This window comes from Colossoma macropomum, unplaced genomic scaffold, assembly GCF_904425465.1.
Source record: "Colossoma macropomum unplaced genomic scaffold, Colossoma_macropomum, whole genome shotgun sequence".
Lineage (NCBI taxonomy): Eukaryota > Metazoa > Chordata > Actinopteri > Characiformes > Serrasalmidae > Colossoma > Colossoma macropomum.
In genome coordinates, this window is record NW_023494790.1 from 37132943 (window position 1) to 37154653 (window position 21711).

At 40.7% G+C, this 21711-nt stretch overlaps 1 protein-coding gene across 1 annotated transcript; it reads left to right on the top strand.

Annotated features, from left to right (window-relative positions):
* The first annotated feature begins 10900 nt into the window (after positions 1–10900).
* ghrhr2 (growth hormone releasing hormone receptor 2) lies at positions 10901–21014 on the top strand. The gene is made up of 13 exons (XM_036571653.1): positions 10901–11002; positions 11096–11161; positions 11764–11902; positions 13692–13801; positions 15343–15440; positions 15538–15670; positions 17081–17234; positions 17325–17385; positions 18524–18590; positions 18684–18775; positions 19679–19808; positions 20786–20827; positions 20912–21014. Exons 1-13 carry the CDS (start codon positions 10901–10903, stop codon positions 21002–21004), a joined length of 1287 nt encoding a protein of 428 aa, XP_036427546.1. The 3' UTR covers positions 21005–21014.
* The last annotated feature ends 697 nt before the right edge of the window (positions 21015–21711 follow it).

A 21711-nucleotide genomic window follows, 5' to 3' on the forward strand; every position in this document is an offset into this window, starting at 1 on the left:
AGGAAAACAACCCTGTTTCCAAAACGTTGGGATGCTGTGCAAAATGTAAACAATGCAATGATGTGCAAATCATGTAAACCCTATATTCAATTGATAATAGCACAAAGACAACTAATCAAATGTTGAAACTGAGAAATTTTATTGTTTTTTTTTTTAAATATGTGCCATTTTGAATTTGAGGCCAGCAACACGTTCCAAAAAAGTTGGGACAGGGGCCTGTTTACCACTGTGTTTCAACACCTCTTCTTTTCACAAATCCCAAAAGTGTTTGGGAACTGAGGAGACACGGCTGTAGTTTTGAAATGTTGTGAAATGTTTTCCTGTTCTTACTTGATATAGGATTTCAGCTGCTCAACAGTTCACTCCTTTGTCGTATTTTTCATTTCATAATGCACCAGATGTTTTCAATGGGCGACAGGTCTGGACTGCAGGGAGGCCAGTTTAGCACCCGGACTCTTTGACATTGTCTTACTGAAATAAGCAAGGCCTTCCCTGAAAAAGACGTTGTCTAGATGGCAGCATATGTTGCTTCAAAACCTGCATATATCATTAAGCATTAATGGTGCCTTCACAGATTTTAAAGTCATTCATGCCATGTGCACTAATGCAACCCCATACCATCCGGATGCTGGCTTTTGAACTGTGCACTGATAACAAGCCGGATGGCCCCTCTCCTCTTGAAGCCAAGGATGCAGCATCAATGACTTCCAAAACGAACTTAAATTTTTGGTTTGTTTGACCACAGTACACTTTTCTACTTCGCCTCAGTACATCTTAATGAGCTTGGGCCCAGAGAAGGCGGCAGTGTTTCTGGATCCTGTTTGTGTACAGTTTCGTCTTTGCATTGTAGAGTTTTAACTTGCATTTGTGGATGTAGCATCAATCTGTGTTCACAGACAATGGTTTTCAGAAGTGTTTCTGAACCCATGCAGTGATTTCCAGTACAGAATCATGTCTGTTTTTAATGGCCTGAAGATCACAACCAGCTAATACTGGTTTTCGGACTTGTTCCTTGCATACAGAGATTTCTATAGATCCTTTGAATCTTTTAATGATATTATGTACCCTAGAAGATTTTTACAGAGTGGTGAACCCCTCTTTCTTTACTTCCGAAAGCCTCTCTGGGATGCTCTTTTTATGTCCAATCATGTTACTGACCTGTTGCCAGTTAACCTAATTAGTTGTGAGATGCTCCATCAGGTGTTTTTTTTTAGCATTAGACTTAAACTTTACCAGTCTTTTGTTGCCCCTGTCCCAACTTTTTTTAACCATGTTGCTGGCATCAAATTTAAAATTGGCATTATTTTTTTTTTTTCAAAATGCAATAAAATTTCTCACTTTCAACATTCGATACGTTGTCTTTGTACAATGTTCAGTAAAATATAGGGTTTACATGATTTGCATGATTTGAAGTCCTGTCAAGTTGTTTCTGACTCCTGGTGAATGTATGGATAGTGTCCTCCAGGATGTCCTGTCTTCTGTTTGGGCCTTCAGGCTTCTGAATGGCTGGTTCATGAATCCTGTGATTGAATTCAATCGATCCAAAAAAATGTATCTTTTTAAGAGTGTCTATAATTTGTCTATAATCTATAATTCAATCAATCTATAATTGATTGCTTCTTTTGTGATCACTTCCATTAGTACAAAGTTTTCTTGTGGTTCTTCTCCTCAGTGCTCTTCTGTCATTTTCTTCTTGGACCAGACACTGTTTTGTTGATAAGTGGACAGTGATGACCTCATGGATGGACGCATCTTGCATTGTAATGCTTCAGTGAGGTCCGGACCAAAATAAGCAACAGCAATGACGGGAGTAGGAAGGAGTGCTTACAGGAAAGGGATGCTTGAAGACACTTGCTTTTAATAGATCCTCTTCTTGCCTCTTAACTATACACCCTCCTTTCCAAAGCATTTGTGGGTGTGTGGGCCAGATTATACTGGTGTTTTGACCTTTTATTGCAGGAGATGGATTGCAACTGTCCTGGCGTGTCAAAACAAACAGCCTCCTGCCACTCTGACTATAGAGATAAGATCACCAGAGGGTGGAAACAGTAGTAGACACTTCAGCACCGAAACCTCCTGCTAATTGACTGGATAAACACTAGAGACGGCAGGACAACAGTGTGTTTACTGATACTGATACAGAAGCCTTGGGCCCATCTATAGGCTTATCACCTACACTCTGAAAAAAATGGTTCTTCAAGGGTTCTTTAGTAAAGAAAATGGTTCTATATGGAACCATGCACCTTCAAAGAACCATTTGCATGATTAATGATGAACGTGCTGTATGTGGTTCTATATAGAACCTTTCTGAAAAGTGTTCTACACAGCACCAAAAAGGTTTTTCTATTGTTACAAGCCTGACATCATAACAATAGCAGAACCCTTTCTGGTGCTATATAGAACCCTTTTTAAAAATATAGTGCTACACTCTTAAAAATTATCGTTCTGTAACAGTTCTTTAGCAAAGAAAATGGTTCTATATAAAACCGTGAAGATTTAAAGAACCTTTGCATGATTAAAGGGTTCTTTGGATTGTGAAAGGGTTCTTTAGACTGATGAAGAATGTGCTGTAGATGGTTCTATATAGAACTGTTTTCTTTACTAAATAACTATTAAAGAATCATTTTAACCAGTTTAAGTATCTCGGGTCTTGTTCAAGTGAGGGGAAGAAGGATGGTGAGAGGCGGCAGCAGTAATGCGGTCACTGTACCGGTCTGTAGTGGTGAAGAGAGAGTTGAGCCATAAGGTAAAGCTCTCTGTTTACTAGTCGGTCTACATCCCAACCCTCACCTGTGGTCATAAGCTTTGAGTAATGACCGAAAGAATGAGATCATGGATACAAGCAGCAGAAATGAGCTTTCTTCGCAGGGTGGCGGGCTGCATTCTACTGACAGAGTGAGGAGCTCGGTCATCCATGAGGAGCTAAAAGTAGAGCCGCTACTCCTCCGCATTGAGAGGAGCCAGTTGAACTGGTTTGGGCATCTGATCAGGATGCCCCCTGGGTGCCTCCCGGTCAGCCTACTGAGATGAGACCCTGAGGTTGTCCTAGGACCCACTGGAGGGATTATGTCTCCAAGTTGGCCTGGGAGCGGCTCGGGGTCCCCCGGAATGAGCTGGAGGAAGTTGTGGGGATTAAGAGGTTAAACATTATGATGATGATGATGAATCTACTATGTGTCCAAACATTTTGAGACACTTGCTTATCCAGTGTTTCTTCTAAAAATCAATAGAAAATTAAAAGAGAGATTTGCTGCAACTCTACTGGCCTGAAATGACAGAGAGCTATTCTGGAACCAGTCACAGAGATGTTTAATGACCACTGTCCACTGCCAAAAGTGCCTAAAATGGCCACACAAACAAGAGAGACCTTGGAGTGGTGGAATAAGGTCGCCTGGTCTGATGAATCCCATTTCCTTTAACATCATGCGGACAGCAGGGTGTGTGCGCCCCATTTTCCTGGGGAAGTGATGGCACCTGGATGCACTGTTGGGAATGAGACAAGCTGCTGGAGTGTGTGATGCTATGGACGATGTTCTGGTCTGGCATTGTCATAGACATCAATCTGAAACAAGCCACCTACTTAAACACTTTAGGCTAAAATTGTATCTCAAAACTCAAAACAGGCATCAGGCAGCATATTCAGAACCATTTCACGTAAAACATGGATTTCATGTAAATATATAACGTCATTTAAAATTTATTTTTCCTTCTAAGAACCAGTAAAATATCCTCCAGTCCAAGCAGATACACAGAACCAGCCCCCCTCATAATACAAACACAACCTTCTACATTACCGCACCACAACACAGGCATGTTCCCCAAATACATTCCACTCGAGGAACTCGATCTCCGGGAGGCTTTACGTGTCATGCCATCATTCCCAGGAGTGAAGAGGACAGCACCGCGTGTTCTGTATAGCACAGATGTTCCAGAGATATGTGTGACCTAGTATGGCGAGAGTTTTGGTCTGGTTTGGTCCGTCTATTTTCTCATGCATGCTGGGTTTATCTGGCTAAGCTCACAGAGAATAAGACACTGCAGGAATGTGTCTTAATACAACTGAAGTGATTATTTTTGCAGGGCAACCAAAACAATGGCCTGTCAACAGAACTTGCAGAACTGTCAAACCACTTTTTGTTCCCTAAAGAACCTTTCAGTGGATGAGATTAGTGTCTTTAAAGTTTAAAGAACAACCACATAATGTAAAAGTCACCAATCGAAGGCTTTTTTATGACTATATAATATTAGATCCAAGCTAAGAACGATGGAACCTTTCATTAGATCATATTAACAACAATCTAAAATGGAATACAGAACCATGAGCATTCAAAGAACCATCTGCATGATCAAAGGGTTCTTTGCATGGTAAAAGGGTTCTTCAGATTGATGGAGAATGTGTTGTAGGTTTTATATAGCACCAAAAAAGGTTCCTTTATTGTTACAAGCTTGACATCGTAGCAGTAGCAGAACACTTTTTGTGCTATATAGAACCTTTTTGAAAATATAGTGCTACATTCTTAAAGAAGATGGTTCTTCAAGAGTTCTTTAGTAAAGAAAATGGTTCTATATAGAACCATGAACATTCAAAGGACACTTTGTATGATTAAATGGTTCTCTGCATGGTGAAAGGGTTTTTCAGATTGAAGGAGAATGTGTTGCTGTGTTGTGTTCTATCTTCTCTTTGCTGTGATGGAAGAACCAATATTTACAAGATTCCTTATGTATTTCTTCTTTGCCTGCATTTTCAGTACGACTCAATATGAATAACCAACATGAATAATAAGTTGATTCCTGCACTTTATATGCAAATAATACTGTATTTTGCACTTGTGGTTAGATGCTAACTGCATTTCATTGGCTCTGTACTCTGCACAATGACAATAAAGTTAAATCTAATCTTATCTAATCTATCTAATAATCTAATCTACTAATTCAGACTCATTTGAACTGAATGCTTAAACAGCACTCGCTCGCTTTCTTCTTGATCACCAACCTCCACCAGACCTGCTGCTTCAGCTCCCATCAGCCTCCTTTAGCATCTCTCTCTCCCTCTCCTGTGTCAAAATCGCATTTGTTTTTTTTTTAATTAAATTCATATTTACACAAACTCAGTGATTAACCCTTAAAATCCAGGCTTATTACATACTAAGGCTTATTATTCAGTAACTACAGGGACGTCAATGCAAACTGAGCATTTCTTAGATTGTAGAAGTGTGTAATAAAACTTTAGGCCTGCTGGTGGGTTCTAGCTATTTAAGGGTTTAATGAGAGATCAACCAGTTCAATTTTTTGTTTGAACTGGCAAAAATCTTCTCACCTGTCCGGCCTTCAGGAGCTGCCACCTCTTAATTTCCATCTACAATTTGAGGAAATGAGGTGAACAAAATGATTAACACTATTTCACTGACATTAACTGAGTGTAAACAACAATATATGGCTAATAATGGTGTGACCGTTTTGAAAATGCTACACACATTTATCACACATTATCTAAGACGCTTATCATCCTGGGTTGCCGGGGGTGCTGGAGTCTATCCCTGCGCTCACTGGATGGAAGGCAGGAAACACCCTGGATAGGTCCCAGTCCATCACAGGACAGATACACAGACATACACATTCACACACTCACACCGAGGGGCAACTTAGCATCTCCAGTTCACCTCACTGCATGTCTTGGGACTGTGGGAGGACACACAGAGAGGACCCTGGTTGCCTGGCCGGGGATTCGAACCCAGGCCCTTGTTGTTGTAGCTACAGCACTACCCCCTCAATAACATTGTTTCTGTTCCTCTTTCTTACAACACTTGGCTTGTCAGCTAGCTAACATTAGCCTACTCACTTTTTTTTACCTCACGAAAACCTAAAGGTAGCTAGCTAACAAGCAACCAGGAAAAAACTTAATATTAACCATAATTTGCCACAAATCCATGTTGTAGGTATCTTCACTCTGTAACTACTTACTGATTCGCTATGCATACAATATATATTGATTGTGCGCCAAAATCCTGTCACAACTTCAGTATTTACTGAATGACATTACTTTTGAGAGTGAGCAGCACCAGGGCCCCTCCCTCAGGTCGAATATGATTGGCTTACAGTTTAAGAGGTCTGATATGATTGGCTGAGCTGGATGTTAGACTTTTCCACAATGCTAAACAGCAGAAGGTCACCATCCTCTCCTGTTATATTAGACAATCTCTGATGGCTCAGCTGAGGCAGTGCTGGATTAGAGCATCAGTGGTGGCGCCGATACGATGGCACAGTTGAATGATTTAGAAAGAGTGAAAAACCTGCTGATGATCTAAACTAATAATGTGCATTTATTTTGAGAGGGAGCTAAATAATATTTAGGAGGGTCTAAAACTGGCCTAGCGACGCACCTGTTAAAGACTAGTTTTAGGCCCATGTAATGAAAACAGTTGATGCTGTCAGAAGTCGACGCTTTAAAAATAAAACAACGTGCAAAGAAGGTGGCGCACATGCATCGTACATACAACTAAACTTGCATAAAAACTTGACGCTGGCCTTGATGGCGTGGCTAAACACGGTACCTTTAGGCTGGAGAGGAAGACGTTATCCTGTGGAAAGAATGTAGCTAGCTCACATGGAACCAGAAACTTGATTCATGTCTTTTAGGACTGTTTTTATCCTGAATGGCAACCATTAAAAATCATTTTTTGGTCTGAAAACTGCTATAATGCTACTTTTTCAGTCATCTGTCCAACAGGGCTGTACATTCATGAACAAACTGCCTCAGTTATCTGAGCTAATGCTAGAGATAATAGTTTAGCTTAACCATGTGGTTTTCTGTTAGAAAAGCCAGCAAAACCAAAAGCAAAACCAGCACGTGATGTGTTTTGGTGTTTTGGTCAACCAGCATGACCAGCTAAATCAGCACCAGGCCAGCATAAACCAGCCCTGACCATCTTAGACCGGCATGGATACACTGTTTTTCTCAGAAGGGAAGGCAACACTGAGAACAAGAAATTTCTAACTTTAGCTGTCATGGTTAGCCTAGCCAAGCTAAGCTACTTCAGACGTCTCAGTCATGCTTGTGGCATGCTAAGGCACTCTGTTTCATAGTAACGAGAAGGCACTGAACTGTCAGTTTATTAGGTACATTTTACACAGGACGTTTTGTCTTTTATACCTGCTAAATGCTGACTCAAATACCAGGTTATTAGGCTAAACATGGAGGCGTAGCTATAAGGTGATGACTTTATTTACATTTCCACATGTGAGAAGACGACCCTACGAGAATCCCACGTCAACTTTTGACAGCGTCAACTACTGTCGTTACACCAGAATGCCTTTTTGAGTGGTCTAAAACAGTGAGTGTGATTATATGCGCTTAATACTGCAGAAAATCAGATTTTGTCAGTAATCAGATCAACACATTTACATGCACTTAATGGGAAATAATGGGGGGAAACTCTGGGTCTACATGAATCAGACAGTAATCAGATTTCTGCTTTGCAACCAGCCAATAAACTTACAGAGACGTGATGTAAGCGTAATGTAAAACTCATGAACTTCATGAAGCAGCTTTTTTTAAAAAAAAAGAAAAACACACCGTGCCACTTTACCAGGAAAGATGAACATTCCTCGTCTAGAACATGAAGAAAAGTTCAATCTTTTATTTCATCAAGCATGTATTTGGTTTCAGTGTCGCTCCAAAAGTGTTTCACTGCATCTCGCGGCAACACTGCTTGCTTATTTCCGGTACTGCTGTTTTCACACATGCACAGACTGAGAAATCCCGAAAGAAATCAGAGTAAGAGTTCACATGTACTGAGAAATCTGATTACTGGGCTAAAATCCAAAATTTATCGGATTTCTTAATCAGATTTCTAGACCTTACTCCGACCTAAGAAACCAGAGTGTGCTGTTTACATGACCATCTGAATAATCAGATAACTGCAGAAATCTGATTATGATTGGATTATTGAGTGCATGTAAACACACTCAGTGTTTCTCAGTCCTGGTCCTGGAGGCCCACTGTCCTGCGCATGTTAGTGCTTTTCCTGCTTTAACGCAGCCACTTTACCTCAATAATGATCTGATTAGTTGGATCAGGTGTGTTGGGGGCTGGGAAAACCCTAAACAGTGCACGGTTGAGAAAGATCACTCAAAATATTGTACAGCAAATTGTAAATATAACTCTTATTAATGCATGCATCAGTGCAGATAGACTAGGGGGCGCTGAAGTGTTGCACCTTCACTATAGCTATGGCTTTTCTACGAGGTTAATCTCCAACTTTATCCAAATAAGACCAATACATTTATACCAACCCTGCTCCTAACAGTGACGCTGAGGCTGAAACATATTCTTCTTTTCTCACCTCTCTCACAGAGCTCCTATCTCAATATTGCATGAGTACACAAGGAAGGGACTCTGCTGACGAATACCTGCCTTCTGTCAGCACTACTTTGGCTCCTCATGGGGGAGGACTCGCTTTAAAAATGAATGGACTGAGCTGTTAGTTTCATCGTATGTGTGCTGTGCATTGCAAACAATTAACAACATTCGCATCTTTTTGTGTTTTTTCAGCTGCAAAAATTGTTAAAGAGAGTTTAGAGACAATCAAATCTTTGTTTTGAAAAAGACATTTGCATACCGTTTTGGGGGATCTCGGCCTTTTATGTCTGGGAAAAGATGTGTGAGTTCACTCAAGCTGTACTGGCTGTTTATTGTATTGAGCGCAGTAACGTGAAAGGCGCATTTAGAGTCCATAGAGGACCAAAACAGGGAAAAGGAAGAACTGCTGTCCTCCCACAGTTGAAGCACACAGAGAAATAAGCCTGTTTTCTGCACTTTAGACTTTTCTTGCACTTTGGAGCCCGACCGATATATTGGCTGTCTGATATTAGACCCACAGTTTTATATATTGTATACATATCATCAAATATATATTTAACTGAAAATGACTAAATAATACACATAATATCATTTCTTTCATTGTTATTTAGTGTGTCCACTCTCTCCCTTTAATCCAGCTTCCATTCTTTTCAGGAAACTCACTTCCAGCTTCTCAGAGAATCTGCAGACACACCTCCAAAGTTCAGTCTTAGAAGCTGGTTGATCATTTTCTGCAGTAATCAAACACATTCAGTGGTGTTGAGGTCTGGACTCTGGGGTGGTCAGTCCATTGTTCAGCTTCTTTGTTTGATGTGTCCGTCTCCTTTTCTCAGTGAGGTTCTTCTTGACAGCTACACATCCTTTCAGACCCACAGCGCTGAGTCGTCTTCTCACAGTGGAAGGATGGACAGAAACACCTGTGGATGTTTTCAGATCTGAAGCAGCTTGATTTTCTCCTCTCTCTCAGAGATGAAAGCTTTAAGTGCTGTTTATCTGATGGGGGCAGTTTTGGGGTCTACCAGGGTCTTCCAGGTGGTTGTCAGGAGCCCCATTTTCTCTGTATCTTGAAAACTCCCATTTGTTTCACTTATTTTCCTTTCCTTATTCAATTAGATTATCTTATGTCTAATCTCCTCGGATACATCTCCTAAAAAATGAATAACTTGTACTTAATGGGCGTTTTGACCAAAAATTAAATAAATGAAGGGCCTTTGGCTTTGGCACATTACTGTAGATGACAGTAAGACAGGCTGAACTGGTAAATTTGAACACAAAATATTATCATGGTTAGAATAATAAAATAATGCTAAAATCTATGATTCAATTTGTAATCTGTATATTCAATTGCAGATCATGATATGGGTTACAAAAATGTAAAATGTATTCAAATCAAACCTACCAAGAGACTAATACGTTATAACATGAAGAGTTGGTGAAAAATAAGAAGCTATTAGCAGAAATCAAAACCACAAAAAATTATGGGTAGCTCCACCCCCCCGACTCCCACCATGTGTTCATATCAGTCAGTAAAGCCAGAGCTGTTTAATTAGAAGACTGGCCTCTTCCTATTTCCCCCATTACATCAAAAACAGGACTGCAGAGAGCGCCTGCGAGCGAGTCCTAAATTAATGGGGGTGAGCGGAGCTGAACTGCTAAAATGAAAAGTTAAAATAGCTTCTAATCACTGAACCAGAACTTTCCTTTAATTTTAGAAAGTAGAAGGATGGATTTCACTAAAAAAGCAAAGAAAACTCATCTGTATGTTTCCTTTTTTCTACAGCAAACGGGTTTTGGGCAGCAGAAGGCGGGCTTTACTGCTACTGACTGCTGATTGGCTGGCGAGCGGAACAGCTCATTGGCCCGTTGCGCTCACTGACATCATGGATGTACAAGAGTCGCCTTTTTAAACTCCTATAACTCGAGATTAAAAGCTCTTAAAAATATAACAGCGGTGTTCAAATGTTTTATGCTGATCTGTGTTCAGGAACCGATTGTATTCTTATATATTTAAAATGTTTGAGCATTTCTAAACTATGATTTTGCTCAAATGCTCTATCTTAACCCATTCATTTCGGACTCTCTCGGGAGCGCCCTCTAGTGTTTGAGAAACCCGGGAGACATTACAGAGTGGCAGTTCTCGTCTGTACAAGTTCTCTGGTACAGCACCATTTTAAAAATTACACTATGAAAATAAAGTCGACAATATAAAAATCAAATTATATCAGAGTTATCAGAACTTTTAGCTCATAAAATTGGTCCCAGCATCAGACACTAAAGTTTCCTATGAGCCAGGTGCCACTATAGACCACAGAATGCTGTTGTTTAGTATTTTAATGGCTTATAAAAACTTTATTTTCAAGTTAGAAACTTGGATTGAAATATGAATTAAATAGTGGTCCTCTGGTTGTTAGAGAAGCAAAACAGACAGGAAAGTGGGGTATACCACCAGGGACTCCCTTCACCATGCGCTGAAAGAAAATAGAGAGAGCGCAAATAGAGACGCGAAGGCAGTACGAGGCTGGATCTGATGCCGCGCTCCCGATGATTCCAAATCCTGGCCTTGGACGTCCCGTCATTAAGAGCATTAGGATGGATCTGCGTCATAACGCTGTCTTCTGGATCCTGTTGTGTGCACTGAGTGGAGTAAGTTTATACCTGCCGTTTGACTGTAAGGTCATATTGTGCATGTTTTTTAGCTGCATGCTGATGCTTGTGTGTCTTTGTGGGTGATTTTAGGTGCGACTCACTCACCCTGAGTGTTCAATCGTGCTGCACTTACACGAGAGAAAGGCTGAGTGTCAGGTTCGGATGCAGGAAGGCTCATCACAACCTCCTTCCAAAGCGAGCCAAAGCACAGGTACCCGCCAATGCAGCACTGGCTTTAGACAGGCCAACAATAGACTGGCAGGGAATAAACAGATTCACCCCAGTCTCAGTTCTGCACTTTCCAAATAGCTTAGTTAATTACATTTAGTTGGTTAGTTAGATTGATTAACTACTGAATAGTGGTCGTTGTAAGTGGTAGTAAAGAACTGCAGTGTGGTGTTTCCAGGTTATAGAAGGCTACTCCAGTAATATTTCTCAAGATTTTTACATTTTTATTATTGTTCAGTTAATTCTGAGAGCACAATCCGGAGAATCGTTCTACACGTGCAGTTATTGTTTTTTTTTCACAATAACTGTGTCATTCCGCTGAGCATAGTAGTAAATATGTGTATGTGTAACATACTTGACGAAATAAAGTGATTCTGATTATGAATAGTTTCCAATAGCAAAAGAGTAAATAAAAAAAATGGATTTCCAAAATAACATTGTTCATAATTATTCATAACTATGCGGAGCTCAGGCCCTCTGTGAGTGGAATAACCTATGCATGTTAATTATGTATGAAGCAAATGCAGAAGTCATGGCTGACTCTCCTGAGGCCCATATGCTGGTGTTTCTCAGATTGTCCGGTGGAGTGGGATGGTGTAAACTGTTGGCCTGCTGCACGAGTCGGAGAGAGCGCGTCAGTGTTCTGTCCACCATCTCTGCAGAAACACAGCGCTAATCCAGGCAAAGATCCCTTCACCTCACCTCCTTACATATATATATATATATATATATATATATATATATATATATATATATATATATATATATATATAGTTTAGAGGTTTTTCCAATATTTTGAAGATACACATATCTTCATTTTGATGTTAATAATTGTGACCTAAGTTAACATTTCACATTTTTGACACCCTTTATATAATTGAAATAAATGGTAATGCAATTTATGTGGAAAAAGTAGGTACACCCCTACTTATATCACTACTTCAAACATGTCAGATGAAAATCAGGTGCATGTCACATGAAATCAGGTGCACCCGATCAGGTGCTATTGATTAGACTGTTGTTAGAGAATATCTTGGAAGAGCTTGTCTTATTTAAACCTCAGATATCTGTTGTGGTTTGCTCTTTGCATTTGAGATGTGGGTAGTAGATGCCTATGAGTCTGAGAAGGGGTTTAAGAAGATATCCAAAATATAGGAAATCAACCATTCCACCATTCTATACAAGCGGAGAAGATTTAAAACCCCTACCAACATGTCCAGACAAGGTCCCCCCAGCAAATATAAGCCAAAAACCTCTTTTTCAGAGAGAGTGCTTGAGGAAAATGTGAGACCATCTGTGAAAAAGTTGAAGCTGGAGAAGAAGACCTTCGAACAGGATAATGATCCCAAACATACAAATAAATCCACCAAGGCATGGATCATCAAATCCATCAAAAGGAAGAAATGGTGGGTTGTGGAATGGCCAAATCAAAGCCCAGATCTGAAGCCCTTTGAAATGCTGTGGGGGGGATTTGGGCTGTATATGCAAGAAACCCATCAAACACTGCACAGCTGAAAGAATTGTGCATGGAGGAGAGGGCAAAAAATTCTGCCAGTAGATGTCAGACACTGATAGACAGTCAAAGGAAACCCCTATATAAGGTTTTTTTTTCCAAAGTGGGCAGTACCAGTTACTGCAGCCAAGGGTGTACTTACTTTTTAAAAGAGAAAAATAACATCTCAGCTATTTTTTGATATTTAAAATAAATCATTTTAAATTTAAGATTATTTAAAATAAATTATTTAATTTAAAATAAATAATTACACATTTCTATTGTTCATCAATACATACTATTTGGCTGAAAATTAAATACTGATATGCCCACAAAAGACATTCAAAAAAGACAAACATTTCATAGGGTGATAAATTTTACTTGAGTTGCACATTGTAAAGCGCCCCACAACTCACTTGAAACTCAGCTGCATCATATCATCCTGGTGTGCTCATTGTTTTTGGGGTGTGGGATAATCAAAGGAGCTCTCTGAGGCCTTCAGAAAGACAGTTGTAGATGCCTATGAGCCTTGGAAGGGGTTTAAGAAGATATCCAAAATATTGGAAATCAATCCTTCCACAGTCCAGGAGATCATTTACAAGTGAAGAAGATTTAAAACCTCAGCCAACATGTCCAGGCAAGGGCGCCCCAATAAATATAAGCTGAGAACCTAATACCAGCTGCAAAGCATGGTGGTGGAAGTGTTATGGTTTGGGGCTGCTTTGCTGGCCAGCTTTTACTAGAATCATACTGTTGCATTACTAATAGCCTAGTGGTAGGAGAAGTAAGCCAGACCTAAACCTAACTCTGTTCTTAATCATGTTTCACCAGATAGTTTGCGAACAAAGAGCATCTGTGGACAACCTATAGTGGACAAAATAAAATGACCAAAAAAGTCCAACACAGAATCTTGTTAGTCCCTGTTGGAGTGTGAGCTGACATCTTGGATGTGCTTCACTTTCACAGTCGTCATCATCCGTAACTGCACCAGTGACGGCTGGAGTGGTCAGAGTGTCCCCTATTACACTGCTTGTCTTCAGGTGGACGCCAGCGAGGAAGAAGACACCAGGCACAAAGTATTACAAATTTTGTAAATATAAATCAAATATCTTAAAATCGCAATAATTAATTAGTTTCTCTGTTCTCCATATTAAACTGTGAGTCTAACTGTACACTGTAACATGTTCAAAAGTATCCAGACAGCTTGTGAGTGAGCTCAGTCCCTAGTGATGCTACAGCCATCCATGACCAGCAGCCCAAGAGAGCACAACTGGCCTCACTCTCCCCCCATCACTCAGCCCGATGCTAGCCAGCACAGACGTTTGTTAGCTGATGTATCAGAACTGGTGGTTAATGTTCTCCTCCGAGCGTGTTCAGCTGTTCAATGACGTTGCGTTAGCGGCAATTTGAAAAGATGCGGTGGCTGGTTTGGACTAGCGCTGGTAGTATCGTGTGACTGGGGGAGTCCTAAGTAGTGGGCAGAATTGGTTACTGTAAGTGCTATTATTGTGAAATGTAAGCATCTAGGAAAAGCAACAGCTCAGCCACAAAGCGGTAGACCACCCAAACTCTGCCGAGGGCTGAAACACACAGTGCCTATCCTCTGTTGAATCACTCACTAAAGAGCTCCAAACTGCCTATGGAAGCAAGATCAGCACAAGAATGCGCATTAGGAGTTTGATGAGATGGGTTTTCATTGCCGAGCAGCTGCACACAAGCCTAAGATCAAAATTCACAATGCCACCTGTCAGGGGGAGTGGTGTAAAGCGCCGCCACTGGAAACGCATTCTGTGGAGTGACGAATCACACTTCACTATCTGTCAGTCTGATGGACGAGTCTGGGTTTGACGAATGCCAGGAGAACGTTACCTGCCTGACTGCACTGTGCCAGCTGTAAAGTTTGGTGGAGGAGGGATGATGATATGAGGCTGTTTTTCAGGGGTTTGTCTAGAACCCTTAGTTCCAGTGAAGGAAATCTTAATGCTTCAGCAGAACAAGACATTTTGGACAATTGTCCACTTCCAACTTTGTGGGAACAGTTTGGGGAAGAACCTTTCCTGTTCCAGCCTGACTGAGCCCCAGTGCACAAAGCAGCTCCATAAAGGCCTGACTGGGTGAGTTTGGTGTGGAAGAACTTGATTGGCCCTCACAGAATTCTGACCTCAACCCCATCCAACACCTTTGGGATGAACTAGAACGGAGACTGTGAGCCAGACCCTCTCGTCCATCAGCGTCTGACCTCACAAATGCTCTTCTGGATGAATGGACAGAAATTCCCACAGACTCTCCAACATCTTGTAGAAGCTTCTCAGAAGAGTGGAAGCTGTTAGAGCTGCAAAGGGGCACCAGCTCCATATTAATGCCTATGGATTTAGAATAGGATTCATAAAAGCTCCCTGTAGGTGTGATGTGTAGGTGTCCCAATACTTTTGTCCATATAGTGTGTAGACTGACGATACTTAGCGCCTCTCTTAGAAAATCTTATTTAGAATGAAGATGCCATACAGCGCAGGTCTTAGTGCATATTATGAACTGCTATTACCTTAATTTGTGTCATACAGTACAACAATATTACTTTTCTAGCTAATCTCCTTTCATTCTTTCTCTTTGGTGCTAGCAAGAATACTTTGCTACTGTGAAGTTGATGTACTCAGTCGGTTATGGTGTGTCGCTAGGCTCTCTCTGCATTGCCGTGTTCATCTTCTGTATCTTCAGGTACTCATTAATGTGTCTCAGTCACTCACAACAGCAGAGCTTCCTGAGGTACTGGTGTTTTGCTAACTGCATATGCTAATCTCCACTGAATCCACAGGAAGCTGCTGTGCACCCGCACCTGCATCCACCTCAACCTCTTCTCCTCCTTTATTCTGAGGGGCGTTGCTGTGTTCGTGAAAGACGGCGTGTTATTCGCTGACCAGACTATTGATCACTGCACTGTCTCCACGGTAACAGCTAAAAACCTCAGGAATCAGAAGAACGTTGTGCTCCAATAAGAGAACAGCTTGTCGGGGTGTTCTGGCCTGTAGCTAGAATTTAACATTTTATTTGTTCTGTATTGTTATATAGTGCAGCATTGCATCCCTCCACCTCGTTGGTTTGACAGAATTTGTGATTTTGTACCCTTCTTGTGTTTCTGTCCATCAGTGTTCTCTCACTAAAATACCCAGCATGCATTATGCAAAAAGTGTCATACAACCATCGGAACCCAAAATGGCTATGTTAAAGTCTTCTAGATCAATGTACTGGTATCGACACACTTCCACTGAAGCGGTCACTTCCGTTTTTTATGCATCATTTTTATGCATCAAATCGTCAGGAATATGGTGGTGCGATACACCGTTAGAAAGCTTGAAATTTTGGGATTTAATTCCCACAAAACCATTTTATGATCAGTTATTCACAGCAGTAACGATCGTCTCATTTGCAACACGAGCACTGAATGAGCAACGCTAGTAAATCTGTCAGTCCTCACCTTCAAATCCTTCACAATCCAAAACACGTGGTCTTCATAACATGGCAAGAGTCAGAGATCAGTTCAGAGATCTATGAGTCAGGCAGAAATAAACTCCTCCATTCTAGCCTCTGTTACTCTGTGTCACTAATTCATATGATTCATCAGACGGTTGGGAGTGTTACCTTTCAAACGAGACCAAGATCATGACTGTAACCCAAAGTGTGTGGGAACAGCGCCCCCTGTTACTTTGGGTATGTCGTTTCAGGCAATAATGGGGCGACAGTTAACAGGTTAAAGGCAGAGGTGGGAACAAGTCACTAATTTGCAAGTCTCAATTCTTGACACTCTAGTCCCGATTCAGGTCCCAAGTCGAGTCCTGATTCAAGTCCCGAGTCAGCACAGGCTGATGTCCGAGTCATTGGTGTTGAAGTCAAAGTCCTTCTCGATTTTTTCGAGTCAAGCCTCAATTCATCAAATTCATGGCTCGAGTTGGACCCGAGTCCAAATCATATGACTCGAGTCCACATCTCTCGGTGATGGTATACTACAGCCACATCTTTGAACTGAACTGTGCGATTCTTTTGTTATTTCACAAAGATTGTGAAATAAAGCACCTGTGCTTGCTTCCCCATCTGCTTCAGTGTTAGGAACCGTCTAAAAATGACCAGATTAAAAATGCTCTGGAGTTAGTAATACGTCCTATATTATTTTAATATATTATTGTTTCTGTTAGTATCATTATTAGTATTGTTGCTATGTAAGTACAAAATCCTTTGTGTAAAATATCCACGTGTGAGAAGTTAGTTTACTGGCAGTGCAGAAACAACAGGCCGGTTTTCAGACTCAAAAGCAAAGTAGACACCTGATAAAAACCCACTACTTGTGTGATCTTACTAACCAGGTTGTGTGCAAAGCTACAGTGACATTCTTCCAGTTTTCTGTCCTGGCAAACTTCTACTGGCTGCTAGTGGAGGGACTGTACCTGCAGACTCTCCTGGTGTTCACCTTCACCCAAAAGAGGGCCGTCTTCTGGTGGTACACGCTGATCGGCTGGGGTAAGAAAAACAGAAGTGCCAGTGTCTGTATTACAGTAAATATCACATCAATGTGCTCATCTTCTAATGAAATGACTTTATACATTGCAGGAACCCCGTCTGTGACGATAATCATCTGGATGCTCTTAAAGCTTCAGTTTGACAACCAGGGGTAAGATAAAGGCCCAATCCCATTTCCTATTTTTTACTACTGTCCCCTGTTTTCGAGTATCTCCTGGAACTGAGTTACAAGGGGTAGTGGTTGAAATCTTCCCTCTGAAATGGGATCAAATAAAAAAGATCATTACTTCATTAACAGCTACCAGCGCTGCTCTGTAGGCGACCCTGCCAGTCTGCAGTGACAGCAGAGGAGGGTAAAGTTCAGCTCCTCACTGCTGGGCTTTAGTTACATTTAGGGAATCATATGCCTTCAAAGAGGGGGGCAATTATTTATTATCACCCACCCCTAATTCTTCAGTGATATGAAGCTGAAGTCAGTTATTCACCAGATTCTTGTCCGAATTTTCCCGTTGTGATCCTTTTCTTGCATAACAAGCATAAAAAATTGCTCATATGTTGATGTCTCCATAACAGGAAATTTAGCTAGCTACCAAGACATTAGCATACTAGAGATTTTTTATGCTTGTTATGAAGAAAAGGACCATAATACACTGAAACAACGTCATTTTGGAGGGACATGTATTCCTAACACTTCGCCCCACCCCTCTATCTCAACAAAAATCAGCACACCCTACCCCTAGACGTGAACATGCAAGACGGAAGGGTAAGGGCTAAGTGGTAGGGGCGAGGGGAGAACTAGGATTGGACCCTAGAGTCATCGGAGTGGAAGCTGTGGGAAAATGATTAAATGTTGTACTGTTCATGGCTGTCAGCAAGCACATGGATCACTGCAGCCTTCCAAAGGACCTGCTTGTTTAAAAGGAGCAGCTGAAGTTTATTTTTTCTGTCCCTGAAGATTTCAGTCCCAACTTGACAGCTGTTTTGACTTTTCAGACTGGGCTGCTTTTTGGAAGAGGCGCAATGCATGGCAGCCAGGTTATTTACATATATCAGTCTTAAAGGCAATAAAAAAGCCTGTTTAACAACATCAAGAGTGCTTGGAAAATGATCACGTAAAATGAGTTATGATATTTTTTGGTACATGAAGCCATTCAAATTTTATAGTTGACTTTAGAGGAAAACCTAGTAGGATATGGTTCCCTTAAATATTTATAGTAATTGATTAACAGTCATTAACAGAAGTTCAGTGTCATATTAAAGTCATATTGTGTTTGTGTGTGTATTGGCAGATGCTGGGATGACTTGGACAGTGGTCTCTGGTGGATAATCAAAACACCCATCCTCCTCTCAGTATTTGTGAGTATGAAGGTTTAGCATTACCACCATACCTCCATATTAAACAGTTCATTCACTCAGCTGAGCTATTAATGTACCTCTTACATACTGCAGGTGAACTTTCTTGTATTTGTGAACATCAGTAGGATTATTGTGTTGAAGACAAAGACCCCTGACTGTCATTCAGGAGAAAGACCACTGTACAGGTAACGCCACATTTGACTGGATACAAAATGGATTGTAGACACTGAAGAATTGATAAGTCCACACTTCATTGAGGACAAGTTAATCATTTTCTCAGCCTCAGGAAAAAATCAGAAAACATATAAATTCACCGAAAATTACACAGAAACTAAATGTTATCATATCAAGCATTCAGTGTTCAGTGAGTCACTCCTTCTCTTTATTCCAGCTTCCATTCTTTTCAGGAGACTCACTTTCAGCTCCTCAAAGAATCTGCAGACACACCTCCAAAGTTCAGTCTCAGAAGCTGGTTGATCATTTTCTGAAGTAATCAAACACATTCAGTGGTGTTGAGGTCTGGACTCTGGGGTGGTCAGTCCATCGTTCAGCTTCTTTGTTTGATGTGTCCGTCTCCTTTTCTCAGTGAGGTTCTTCTTGATCAGCTACACATCCTTTCAGACCCACAGCGCTGAGTCGTCTTCTCACAGTGGAAGGATGGACAGAAACACCTGTGGATGTTTTCAGATCTGAAGCAGCTTGATTTCCTCCTCTCTCTCAGAGATGAAAGCTTTAAGTGCTGTTTATCTGATGGGGGCAGCTTTAGTGTCTTTGGAGTTCCTGTTTTTCACTTATTTACCTTTTCTCTTCTCAGAAATATCTCTTGAAAAATGAGTAACTTGTACTTAATGGCAACTTTGACTGGGAATTAAATAAAAAGGGCTCTTTCTGACTTTTGACAGTACTGTATATGTGAAAAATCATAGTTATAATAAAGCATTACACAAGTTTTTAAAGGCACAATGGTCATGTTGTGGGGTACTAGTGTTATAGAGTATTGGAACAAAAAGAATCTACCATCCCTATTAAATGCTGTATCCATCCTATACTGGGCTTGTCAATGTTGTCTTCTCTGCTGCCCTCTGCAGGAGGATGGTGAAGTCCACTCTGCTGCTGATCCCTCTGTTTGGAGTCCATTACGTAGTGTTCGCCCTGTTCCCTGAGCATGTGGGGCTGGAGGCCAGACTTTTCTTTGAACTGGTGCTGGGATCCTTCCAGGTACTCATAAGACATACGTCAGTAACTGAGTGAAATATGTCAGTAAATGAGTGGAATATGTCAGTAACTGTGTGAAATATGTCAGTAACTGAGTGGAATATGTTGGTAACTGAGTGGAATATGTCAGTAACTGAGTGGAATATGTCAGTAACTGAGTGAAGTATGGTGGTAACTAAGTGGAATATGTCAGTAACTGAGTGAAATATGTCGGTAACTGAGTGGAATATGTCAGTAACTGAGTGAAATATGTCGGTAACTGAGTGGAATATGTCAGTAACTGTGTGAAATATGTCAGTAACTGAGTGAAATATGTCAGTAATTGAGTGAAGTATGGTGGTAACTAAGTGAAATATGTCAGTAACTGTGTGAAATATGTCGGTAATTGAGTGGAATATGTCAGTAACTGTGTGAAAAGTGCCAATAACAAAGTGAAATATGCCAGTAACTGAGTGAAATATGTCAGTAATAAAGTGATATATGTCGGTAACTGAGTGAAATATGCCAGTAACTGAGTGAAATGCACCATTGGCTGAGTAAAAAAAATTCAAAGTGTTGGTAGTTGAAAGTGTTTATAGTTAAACAGGAATTAAATAGACACTTTAGCCACAAATGAGCGATGAAAAAGTGAAAGAATGGGGATGCAGCATATCCCAATCATTCCTCCACTCTTTGTTTGGTAGTTTATATGGATCCACACTGTCAATAAGGCTAAATATATCATTATTCTGTTGTTTGGCATCCCAACAGAGCTGGTTTAGATGCACCACATTCTCATTTTATTCATGTATTAGCAGGACAGGCCTGAAAACCACAATAACACAGAAATCTCTTAAGCTCTCTCAGTGACTGTGAGCATTTATAGCTCGTAAACAAATCAACCAACCTTGCCAATATGGTGGAATGATCCGATAAAGATTATCCCAAACCCCACTGGAAGTGCTTCGGAACAGTGACTCTAATTTACCATGCTATTACAGGGCTTCACTGTGGCGTTGCTGTACTGCTTCATGAACAGCGAGGTAAGAAACTCCATTTGTGTGAATAATATCTCAGTACACTTTTACAGACTGCTCCTACTCATCTGTTTGTTTCGTTTATTCCAGGTTCAGGAGGAACTGAGAAAGGTGACTGGTAGATGTTGGTCCCAGAGCAGAAACAACATGTTCAACATGGTCACCCAAGACTTTATGGCCTAGTTGATGGGAGATGATTATTATGGTCTTTTGAATCTTGACCAGCTAGTTGGATCACAGCAACATTTCTAATTTTCACTCCCCACTTCTCATCAGTGGAACCGCAGGAGAAATTATGAGCAGCTTCAACTTCACACAATTTTCCGCTTACCTTAAATGTAACCATTTAGTCAAGACATTAAGCTGCTTTAGTTTTAAACCGGAGCTACGAGGCAAATGCAGGTGTATGGATTAGAGATTATGTTTGTGATTTACGTTTTCTTTCTTAAATTGTCAAATCAAAGTTATATGTTTAAAATTAGAAACAGCAGAAATAGAGAACATATGCCTGTGTGTGGTCCGACTCTGTGAAGGTGAAATTTAGCACAGCATCTGTTGTCTAAAGTGGCTGCCCGCAGCATTCAGCTACACGGTGAAGTTTTCTTCATTTTTATAGCTCACAGTAAGTCATACTGCCCAGATAGACAGCATATATTGGTCTGCTGTCTTGATAAGGTCGGCAACGCGCTGACTGTTTGCCATCGCTGGTCCACCCTCGGGCCACCCAGATTATTGTCCTGCATACTTCTAACTTCTAACTAGTTTTTAATAATACTGTACTAGATTAAAATTACTTACCAAACTAATTTACAAAGTATAACTAAAGAAAGGAAGGATGGAAAAATAATTCAATTGGACTGTAGAAGGAAAATGAGTGATGATAAGTGGAA

Bases quoted from the DNA above. Each gene is read 5' to 3' on its own strand.
- ghrhr2 (XM_036571653.1), top strand. From the start codon at position 10,901: ATGATTCCAAATCCTGGCCTTGGACGTCCCGTCATTAAGAGCATTAGG. The intron at 15,441-15,537 runs GTACTCATTAAT...CTGAATCCACAG, and splicing joins TTCATCTTCTGTATCTTCAG to GAAGCTGCTGTGCACCCGCA. The intron at 17,386-18,523 runs GTAAGATAAAGG...GTGTATTGGCAG, and splicing joins CTTCAGTTTGACAACCAGGG to ATGCTGGGATGACTTGGACA.